This window comes from Phaethon lepturus, unplaced genomic scaffold (assembly GCF_000687285.1).
Source record: "Phaethon lepturus isolate BGI_N335 unplaced genomic scaffold, ASM68728v1 scaffold13818, whole genome shotgun sequence".
NCBI classification, from domain to species: Eukaryota; Metazoa; Chordata; class Aves; order Phaethontiformes; family Phaethontidae; genus Phaethon; species Phaethon lepturus.
Genome location: NW_010555584.1, coordinates 27,063 through 38,366, shown reverse-complemented (window position 1 = coordinate 38,366; position 11,304 = coordinate 27,063). Strand labels below are relative to the sequence as shown.

At 39.6% G+C, this 11,304-nt stretch overlaps 1 protein-coding gene across 1 annotated transcript in view; it reads left to right on the top strand.

The window, feature by feature from the left end:
* GTF3C1 (general transcription factor IIIC, polypeptide 1, alpha 220kDa) overlaps positions 1-11,304 on the top strand; it is a gene marked incomplete at its 5' end in the record, with an annotated part of 42,176 nt that overhangs the window by 4,281 nt on the left and 26,591 nt on the right. The window contains 7 exons of the mRNA XM_010292210.1: positions 2,780-2,938; positions 3,587-3,702; positions 5,189-5,513; positions 7,269-7,480; positions 8,211-8,347; positions 10,045-10,198; positions 11,173-11,276. Coding sequence (XP_010290512.1) covers positions 2,780-2,938; positions 3,587-3,702; positions 5,189-5,513; positions 7,269-7,480; positions 8,211-8,347; positions 10,045-10,198; positions 11,173-11,276 — 1,207 coding nt within the window. The remainder of the gene's footprint in view (positions 1-2,779; positions 2,939-3,586; positions 3,703-5,188; positions 5,514-7,268; positions 7,481-8,210; positions 8,348-10,044; positions 10,199-11,172; positions 11,277-11,304) is intronic.

Genomic DNA, 11,304 nt, shown 5'->3' with positions numbered 1-11,304 from the left:
GTAGGGAAATTGTATTATGAAGAAAGAGAAGCAACAGCCAGAAGCAGGTGCAGCATCTAGCATGATTCAGAGAGAAATCTCCCACCCCACACTGTACTGAATAAATAAGGGAGTGATTGAAGGAGTTCATTTGTCATGAAATACACAGGTCCACCCATGAGAATATCAGAGGGAGTTTTACACAGGAGAATTCATTTTAAGTTCACAGTTTCAAGAAGGCAGTGGAGATTCTCAAATATTCTAGAATAGATCAGTTACAATAAAATAGATGTGGGGAAAATTATCATCAAACTTTTACAAAATATGTATTGTACATAGTTAATGTATTTATGGTTTGATTAAGTGTCTTAACATACAGTGGCTTGTATGACAGGGATACCTTTACATCACACCATTTAGCATTGTCACTGACAAAAATCTAGATTCTCTTACACTCTTTTGAGTAGTATTGCAGAAGGCTGTATTTGTTTATACTTCCTTATACTGATTTAAGTTTCAGAGATGTTCTAATGAGCTGAAGACATCTGCAAATAAAACACAAAAGACTAGATAGTATTCCTAAAAGATAGTTTATAATCAGTAGTAAAAAAATCTAGCTTCCTCTTAAAGTATTTACTTAGAAGACAAGAAAATACAAGTCTGTTTATTAACTTGGTGGCAATCCATAAGACAGTAGATGTTTCATGTTTTGTCAGATATTGGTACAAGAGCAGCAGCACTTACTAAAGTTTGTCATGAAAAATGTCACCTGATGAATCTTTCAGTTCAATTCCATCTTAGACATAAAAGTTGAAAATCCACAAAAATGCCTTAAAACACTAGGCATTAAACTAGGATTAATTAATAATAGCTGATTTTCATCAGAGATCAAGATAACTTAATCTTTGGAGTTACACAGGAAACCAAAGATAGAAAGGGAGAAGCAGGGACATGCTGAGGGTGAAGCCAGAGCATCTGCTAAAAGGAACTAAAGTAAAAGGAATGAGTTTTTCGTGGGGTTTTTTGGGTTGGGTGTGTGTTTTTTTTTCCAAATACTGCTTCAAGTGAAAATTAATGGGCTGTAGAAAAGCAGAGGATGTGATAACAGTGCCTGCAGCCCTACCAAAATGTCAGCACTTAATTACTATCCTAAGCAGTACCTTCGGATACTGGCAGGAAAAGGATTCCGACTGATGAAAAATAATGGAAATGTCTGACCTGGAGCTCAGTCACATGATTAAGTTACTGTGGAGTAACTTCACATCAGCTAGGCTTCAGTAACTGATCATATATATACATAAGGTAAAATTCATCAGTTGAAACCTTAATGATTTCAACTACAGCTTTCACGGGGCGTTTTTCACAGCAGGGCTGTACCAGAGGAATAGAGATGGCTGTAGGTGTTCCCACCCACTGCTGCAGGATGAATTGGCCACTTCTGCAGTAGCTGCTGAATCGCTGCAACTTGATAAGCTGGCAATGTAGAGTAACCTAGTTTTAGCTTACCACTGGGCTCTTCGGTTTTCAACAGCAGCTAGAGGAGTCTCATGATAGTAGGTCATCCTTACATCAGGGAGCAGGATTGCTGCAGCTCTTCTGAAGTCCCCACTCTTCTATGAGATCCTGGAAGGGTAAAGTAGGTGGAGAGTTACTACGGTACAGTCAGCGCACAGAAACATGTTAAGATGGGGAATTCAGTCATGTATGAGACTCTTGTGGCTGGTGGGCAGCAGTGTGTTCTGTCCTTGTATACAACCACCTTAGTTTTTGTGCCTCAGTTTTCATTGCATATAATTATAGTACACTATATATGTTAACAAATGTAGCCATTCCCTAGGTGCAGAGAATAGGTGAGGACTTTGGACAAGAAATCTAGAAACTCAGCTGCTCATACATGGTTGCACATAAAGCTTCCATAATATACCTGATACCACGTGTTGTGGAATCAGCCAAGGCTGAGAACCTCTTCTCAAAGTGATGTGCAGTTGTGTTGTACAGGTCCAACATTTCAGTTATACTGTAAGATCTTACTGGATGGGGCAGGACTTTTCTATTTGAACCTTTTCTTTGGGATGCTAGTGGTTTGGTGCATGCTTCCTCCAATGCGCATGCATACAAATATAGAAGAAAGTGCTAGGACGTGAGATAAACGGACAGTTCTTTTAGGTCCTGGGATTTTTAAATATTGGGAACTCATGGCAGTACTTCACAGGGCCCACCAACTAGTATCCACTTTGATCACTTGCTGAGGAAAGGCAGTCCTGTGTTAAGGAACAGTTTTGCAATCAGGTATTTTACTGAACGAATTCTGTATCTTCACATGTACGGTATTCTTTGATTATGTGACTTGCACTTATAGAAAGTGAAAGATGCTTTGAGTCTGTAGAAAAAAAAAAAGAGTGGTTTTATACCCAAGGAGTGATCTGTCGGATATGTGTTCTGAAGATGTAACACTGTGGATCAGTTCTTAATCCTTTAATTGATTTTTTTGTGCTGTTGAAATTTTTCCTGTTATTGCAGTGTTTTCCATTCTGCTCATAAATCACTGTATTGGGCAGTCCTAATGCTGACACATGTGAAGGTTTGGAGCACCCCAAAAATTCAGCTAGTTGGTATTTTGACAGATCTGTATCGATGGAAAAGCTGTTGCAAACCTTTCCTAGAAGTAAACAGTTGTCTTTGGTCGTTTGTTCCCATTGCACTACTACTGCTTTGTGCTGATGAAAGAAATAAAATGGTTTAAACATGTGCACACACCCTGCATTTTCTTAAGAGTTGTTAGTAACACTCGTGTTCGCAGGGACTGATGTCATGGTCCGTTGCCTTAAATTACTAAAGGAGTTTCGGAAGAAAATGGAAGATTATCATGATGATGATGAAGAGGAGATCATTACAAAAGCCGTTCAGCCTGTGGATATTGTTTGCGAAAGAGATATGCTCACCCAGGCTTATGAGCTAAGTAGGTGATGTAGTAAGTCATGCTAAAGATTTTTTTCCCTTTGCCTTCTTACTCCTTGTATGTATAAAAGAAAGGTATATACTGTGAGGGTTTTTTAAGTTCTCATTGCTTTTTATGTATCAGAAAGTGTCACTTTTTCATGGAAAAGACGAGCTTTATGTTCAGATTAGACTGGAGCTATAGGTGCTGTCACCTGTTAGCCCTCCCTGGAAGCTTATCAACTCCTCAATACCACCCAAATAAAACAGCGTGGTAGAAACAGGATGTTGTGGTGGGATGAGAAAAGGTGATGAAGAAAAGAGTAATCCTTCTTTCATCTCTTTTCCTTTCATAATGGAGAAATTAATGTCTAACTGTGGAAAGCTGTCAGGGGAAGAATTCACACCTGCTTTTAACCTGAAGCTATCACCTTCAAACCCCATTCTGCTGGGGCACTGCTTCATGTAAAACTGTGTTGCATGACAGTATGTGATGTATATTGTATATGTGTGTGAAAATGTCTTTAGTTGTTAGTGGGGAATGTTGACTTTTATGTTCTGGCATGTACAGTTATTCATAGCAAATAGAAATTTATATGCAAATATATGTATATATAACTCAATCAGGTTATTTCCCTGAGATATTTTCTGGTTTTCCTTTCTGAAACAGTTGAAAGTAGGGGAACCAAAGGTATTTCTCAGGCAGAAATTCGCTTGGCTATGAATGTGGGGAAGCTGGAAGCAAGGATGCTCTGTCGCCTTCTGGAGAGGTACAAAGTTGTCAAGGTAAGGTTAAAATAAAATAATTTAGGTACTTACTGAAACTGGAGATAAAATTGTGGTTACTGTGGTAATTTTATAACATTGTTAATCTCAAACAACAGAAACAGCAGTGATTTGAGAATTGACAGTGAAAGAGTCCTGGTAAGATTGATTGACTTCAATCGAGGAAAAGGAACGTAAGACAAGTGTTCAAAAAGTATTAAGGTTTTAACCTCCTGTAATCTGGGGACTAGGCCTAGCTGTTAGAATGTCACATCTGCTCTTCCAGCATGCCTTTTTGTTGTTTCCTGGTTAGCTGCCTTGACTTTTGTGACTAGATGCTTAAGTAATCAAGATCATGGGGAAAAATGCACATGGCCTCACATTTTCCATCCGTATCAAGCACACGTTCTGGTAGTCCACAGCAGCTGGTGGGATTCTGCCGGACGCAGCTTCACAGCATTCCAGAGAAACACTGTTCCCAGCACCGTGATGCAGGTCTGCCCTCCAAAAAGAGATGGGGCAGAGAAACCGGCCTCAGTGACTTAAGTCATTCACTGTAGTCAGTGGTAACCCAAGTGGCCTGGGGCTGGTACTTCATGGAGATGAACATAAATATCTCTCAACTCAAAACAGCCACTTTGCTTAATTTTTTATTCTAAGACAACTTCTATTTGCAACATCCTCTACTGAAGGATCTTGTAGCAGACACTGTATGTTTAAAATCATTAATCTACTTCCCTTTTGAAAATAACAGTAAATTCCGGAAAAAAACAGTTACTTTTGTAGAGGTTATGGTGATTAAACTCCTTATTTCCAAACATTGAATATTCTTTTCATTTCAACAAGATGAATGAATTCAGCTATCATTTCTTGCATGCACCCACCTGCCCCTTTTCACAAAGGTGAGATAATTGCCATCTTCCCACAGTAGAGAATTTTTTTAAGTACGATCTTGTCATTTGGTGAAAAGTTCTGTTGAATTAAAAAAAAAACAATATATAAGCCATTGGAATATCTAAACATACTTTTTCCAAAGTCAACTGTGAAGATGAAATCTTCCCTTATTGATAAGCTAAGTGTTTGAGTTTCTAGATACTTGAAAGCACCTATTGTAGTTGACAGAGCAACAGCAGTTCCACTTAAGTCTGATTTGCTGTGGTAACTTCTGTGTTGCAGTTATTTCACAGCTAATTTTTCTGAAAAAATTGATTTCTAGTCTGAATACATATAGTTTGTTCTTCTTTGGACTCCTCTACATCCCACATACTGTAGGCGTTTCATTCTAGTATGCAGGTAATGCAGACTTATTTTTCAAGCATGGTATTTCTTCTGATTTCTATATGTTAAGGTTAGTCAACATTTTTATTAGAAAGAAAGAAAGAATAATAACATGATGTCTTTTGATGTGAGGGGAGAACAGTTAGAAAATTTTCCCACTGGTGCTGGAGAACAGACTGCAAGAATGAAGAAGTAAGGTGCTAAAATAACATTCCAACTATTTCCTTAGGGTTTTATGGAGGATGAAGGTCGGCAAAGGACAACAAAGTATATTTCATACATTTTTGCAGAGGAGAGTGATTTAAACCGTCAGTTTGAGAGAGAGAAGGCTAGGAGTGAGCAGTTAGCTACAGTTACTTTGGCTCTAGTGCCAGAAGATTCTCCACCTGTGGAAGATGTGTCTCCCGGAGAAGATGATACTTTGGTCTCGGAGTCTGACAATGAAGAAGAAGGGAAAGATGGCAAGAAGAAAGGAAAAGGTCAGAAAGCCAACTCTGGTTCTCTGTTGAAATTAAGTTTCCAGGATGATAACCATCAATCAGCACCAGCTAAAGGTAGATCATGATTTTGAAATTTGGAAACAACCTTGCATTTTTATTATGGATCCTGTTATTAAAGAAAAAAATCATATGCTATTAGCTTCCATTAAAGTATTTGATCATGTATTTATTTTTACACTTATTTGAATATTTCCATGCTTTTTTGACACTTTTTTCACCCAAAGTGTTATGTTTTGGAATGCTCTAGGTGCGGTAGTCTCTGGAGATTCTTAGGGCTGAAGTCTGCTCTGGTGTTTGTGTGTGCCAAAGAATGTTTGTGACTATCGCCAATCACCGGAAGAGTTTGATTCTCCTTAGCCCTATGTCATTTCTCACCTTTTACCCATGTAAATGAAATGGGCTCACACACCTTTCTCCTTGGATATTTAGTTATATTTCTGGCAGCTTGAAGAGCTGAAATGATTCTGCAGAGGGTCAGACAAATTGCCAAACGGTTCAAAGGAAGGAGGCAGGACTGTGTGGCTATAAAACGAGCATAGTGAGGAGGCTGTGGTAGCTAGCCGTCAGGTTGGCTTAAGCTGCTGAGAGAAACAACATCCTTGGATAAACTTTATATCTGCCTTGGATGTTCTGTGATGAACTGACAAGGTATCTGTCATGGACTCCGTTTCTCAAAATATCTTACAGCTCAGGCTGTGCCCATTGGAGAGCACCATCTTGGTAGAGCTCTAGCATTTAAAGTCTTTGAAGACTTCAGAAGGGATCTGAACACACTTTGCATTTCTTGAAACACTTTATTTCTTCCTCACTAAGGAAAAAGACAGGCTGTGCCTCTCGATAAAATGCATCATTTCACTCCATTGGGTATGTAAGATATCATCCTAGGTGCAGGAGGTAGCACAGGAGCTGACAGACCAGCCATTAAGGTGTTTTTTTTTTAATTGTAATATATGAAAATTCTTCCCCTTTTTCCAGTGTTTTTTTAGTTGGAAGTGTCTGGTATTGAGCCTTAGAGCCTGTGTAAAATACATTTGTTCGTGTACTGATGCAAACCTTCAAGTGGGGTGAGTTTACATAGAGTAATACTGACTTCTCATCTGAGAGCAGATAAGATGGTAACTTAACTACTTTGAAGCAGCAATAGGCTTAGGATGACTTGACCCACAGCCTTACTCACCTGATAACAAAATATCTTGTCTCCTGAAGCTAATTGCTTCATCTTTTTCTTTAGTTATTTGGAACATCTTGATGTGAAAGCTAATACCTCTTGGGGGCATATTTTAAAGAGCATATGTTTTATTTTTTTATTTTAACTATCTGAGTGTTCCTACAACTTCTCTGATAAACTCCAAGGGAAGAGAGGAGAACAGATCTCCATTTCTTATGTAGATTATTTCTGGAGTAATACTAAATCCTTGTTCTGCTTTGAGTCAGAAGAGTCATGTTTCTGGCAGTGCTTGAGAATCTTTGACACAAACTCTCCTTTCTTCAGAGAGCAGCTTCTGGATAAGCTAATCTGGCCCTTCTTGGTCTTCTAAGTCTGCCTCTGAAGATGCTTCTGCATGGAGAGGATTATTTGATGACATAGAGTTCACTTTTTTTAAACTTTGCTTTTGGAGACTGAATGCAGTCACTCATGATCAAACCACTGCTTCCAGCAGGATAGAAGAATATGTGAAAAACGTAGCAGAATGCTTTTAAGTACAGTTACCTGGGTGGATGGGGGAAGCCCTTTAAGAGAGAGAGAAGCTAAATGTTTACAGGAAACCGATAGCAGAACAATTACAAGGCTGTTTGCTCTTCAACCAGGCTCAAAACCAACAGCTGTGAAGTCTCGGGGGAAGAAGCTGCCTTCCCCTCAAATTCTTGAAGAGCCCGATGAGCTCCCAGACAGCGTTTCAGGGGAGAGTCCTACTTTGGAAACTCTAAAGCAGGAGCCCAACATTTCTACCTGCGCTCATTCCACAGAAGAAGATGGGGGTGTTGCTGTGGTGGAGGAGGTCAGACTTGAAGACCCTAAGGTAAGATCATGTTTTAATATTGTTGGTACCGGCTGGCTAAGCTAAGTTATATACTTTTACAGCACGACTTCAAGCTACAATTTTTGTATTTATTTATGGGATTGTGTGAGGTTTTTAAATATAATTTCAAAGTACATTCATCTTTTGGCTGCATTATAGTTACAAGTGAAAATTATTGCGGGAGCTGGGAAAGTAGATGTCCAAAATACAGTTCAGGGTTAGTTCCCTGGTGCTCTCCAAATTCCCTGTGTTGACTTAATGCGTGTCATCACTTAATGTCTATGTCTGCACACCAGTGCTGCATATCATCTGGTCTGTCTAAACCAGGGTTTTGACGTGAAAATTGTGTAGCCTCACTGCTGCAGGACTGAGCCTGGGACAAGAAGCCTTTCTGAGAGACAGGATGTGTTGGCTTGGACTCAGCACGATGTTAAGGCAGTTACCGTCTTTCTAGGCCAAAATTCTCAAGTCCAAATGGCTCCGGATGTGGGATGGGCAGAGAAAGTGCATAAATCTCTGCATTTAACTGCATAGAAATCTTAGTTTCTACCTTCATTCCCTGCCTGTGAAGAGGATATAAAAGATAATCCCCATCTGACTAGTTTGTTACAAGTAGATACATCCAAATTCCGAACTCCTCAGCTGCTACTGTGTGAGGAACCAGCATTAGGCTGAAGGCATTGGGTAGTTCATGTAGAATTTTTGTTTTGTCCATGCTGTGCACTAGAAGACTTGTGGCCAAAAGAAGGAAAAGCGTTCCAAAGCTACAGCAGTGGAGAGATCTCACGAAACGTACAGGCTGCTGAAGCGCCGAAATCTCATTGTGGAAGCTGTTCGAAACCTCCGACTTATTGAAAGCTTGTTCACGTGAGTCTGTCTGAAAGTGGCGTACTGGGGGCCTGATGCATTTTGGTAGCGTAAGCATTACTTCAGCGATGATGTGTGCTTATTCCATTGGTGGCTTTTCTTGTCCCCGACGGCACTGTATGCTGTAGTGTTGGCACATGGAATGGGGAGGTGTTGCAGTTATACTGGATTTTAAAAATTAATCAGCTGTTTGGAAGCAATAAAAGTTCTGTACGGATAATTATATGAGTGAATTTTTATATGGTGTATGTCCCATAAATAGAGATCAGAGAACTTTTTTCTTCCTTTCACAGTGTGCCAGCACAGCACTCCCCTGCTTGAGGATTCTTTCATCTGCATAAGTTTTTATTTCTGTATGGTTTCAAAAATAGTTCCTATGTTATTCTGTCATTCATTGTAGAGACTCTTACCTTCATGTCAGTCATTGGTCACTAGGATTCTAGTGGGGTGCTGAAAGTTTACTTTTCTTTGCAACTTTGTGGGATGGTCTTCTGTCATCTCATGGCTTGCCTTATCTGCATTAAAGATACTTCCCTGAACGCTGTAACATCTTTAAGATTCACCTTCACAGAGAAATGGAAATTCTGGTGCTTTCCTGTTGTTGTGGCTTCCAAACTAGCATGATTCTATTGTGGCAAATATGACTGCACCATTCATCTTCTGTGTTAACACATAAGATCCTGGCATGTAAATAGACACAGGACTGGTTGATACAGGAATTTAGTAAGAAATCATGGCCTTATTCTCCTCTGGTTTGAGAATTTTGAAACCTGTCACCTAGTTCAATTGCAGAGTGTTGTGAAACTAGAGCCCTGTCTTCTGATACCACCTTCATCACTGATCTAGTTGCATCCAAGTGCAGGCTCAGAAGATATTTCAAGTCTCAGCTGTCCCCTTCAGTAGCTTAGAGGTTCCCCCAGCACCGGTGAAAGTTCCACCCCTCCCCAGTGTCTACCAAGGAAACTTGCTGGTGCTGTCACTCCAGTTACGTTAGTTACCAGGATGTGGCATTCTTTTTCAAAAGTTGAAGTCTCTGCATACACTTGCTTATTGCCTCATTCCTTTAATACCTTTCCAAATCTTTTTCAGATTGAGAGAGTCAATCCTTCTCCAGGATTGAAAGAGTTAGAAATAGGGCCTGGGGCATTTGTGAAAAAATGTGTGTGAACAGGCATTAGGAGAGTCGGGTGTGGGTGCACTCCTGCGGACTGCTACAAGGGAAGAAGTGAGCTGGCTTCAAGTGATGGGCTATGAGTATCTATATTGTGAATGCATGTGTAGTTTCTGAGCTCTGAAGGCCACTAAGTAAACTCTTTCTGCCCCAAGCTGAACTGAGGTCAGAAGTGGAAATAAAAACTGCATACGTTTAATCGACAGTTAGAAAAAGCTGTAGGTTTTCCTGACCCTAGGGAGGCTGCATTCGTAATGGCACTATAGCCATACACAGAGAAATCTGGCATTGAGAATTTGCTGTCATCATAACAGCAGTCCTCACATAAAAAGGATAAGCTTGATTATAAAGGAAATAAAGCTGAAATTTAAAGCTAAATTACCAGTTACCTGCAGCAAAAGGGAAAAGTGAGAAGTAATTGTTGAAATAGGGAAATATCCTTTCACTTCGCATCCTCTAACAAACTGCTTAGGCAGTTTGGAGCATTGCTGGGCTTAAAATGCCAGGTATTTTTTGCATCTTTTAGGCTTCAGAAAATGGTCATGGATCAAGAGAAGCAAGAAGGTGTCTCCACTAAATGCTGCAAAAAGTCTATTGTACGACTGGTACAGAAGCTGGCACGAGAAGGACTCCTCAGACTCTATCGTACTACAGTCATTCAAGATGGCATTAGTAAAAAGGTGACTGCACAAACCCTGGCAGCAGAAACAGCTTTTCTCACAACCTTCTGATTTGTCAAAATGTTTTGGGTCTTTTTGCTGAAATATATGGATGACTCTTTGTAGCAGAACCCACAGTCAAGCTGCCCAGAAGCTACGTGTCCCAAACTAAGCTACTGTGAAAACCAGATTAGTGCTTTCAATTATTGTACTGCAGATAATTGTGAGACCAAGGAATAGTCCAGAGATAAAAGTCTCTGAATCTCACTTCTAAGAGGTTCTACTGCTTATTGGTTATGCAGTCCATGGTTCTCTCCCTGCACTGTCAGGCTGCAACGCAATTCTATTTAATCCCTTTTTGAAATCCAAGAGTATATGATAAATCCTAAGTTAGCTTCTAAGTTGAAATTTATAGTATGTGATCTATTTTTTTAAAAACAAAAATCCACTGTTACTGAGGTTTATGGAGGTAAAATGTCTGTAGTTATAACGATGAGACTAGTCATTGTAACTCTAGTGTGAATTGTTCATAAGCAGGGAGAGAATCTATTGAAAATTACCTGCTGCACAATTACTGTGGAGCACATATGAAATCTTACTAGTCTGAATTGTGCGTGTACTTTCAGCAACAGTATGTATTAGTTTGGTCTTACAAGGTATGGCTTTTCATTTATCCCTTTCACTCTAATATTTGCAAGTTGAAGTGGTTGTTCCCCAAATAGTTCAGATTTTAAAAACCAAAAAAACTAAGGTTTGTAGAAATGACGTTAACTGTTGGTACAGAGACCGTAGGTCTGGCCTCTTGCTTAATATAAACTAGCAACGGGAGTTTTGATCCAGAAGTGTTCATATTCTGTGAATTATTAAACCTTCATAGGATTCATCCATTGCGGCTACTGTTAATTAAGTGTCTGTTAATATCTGATAATTTATGCAGCTGATTAAGAGCCAATATCTCATAAATACCTTTTGTTTATTTCTGCTGCTCTGAACAGGTAGAATTTGTTGTGCATCCTTCAGTGAGTCCTAATGATCCCCTTGTAAAGAGTGCCATTGAGCAGGTGCGTTTCCGAATCTCCAATTCAAGCACAGCAAACAGGCAAGTTGCAATGATGGTTTGGGTGGTT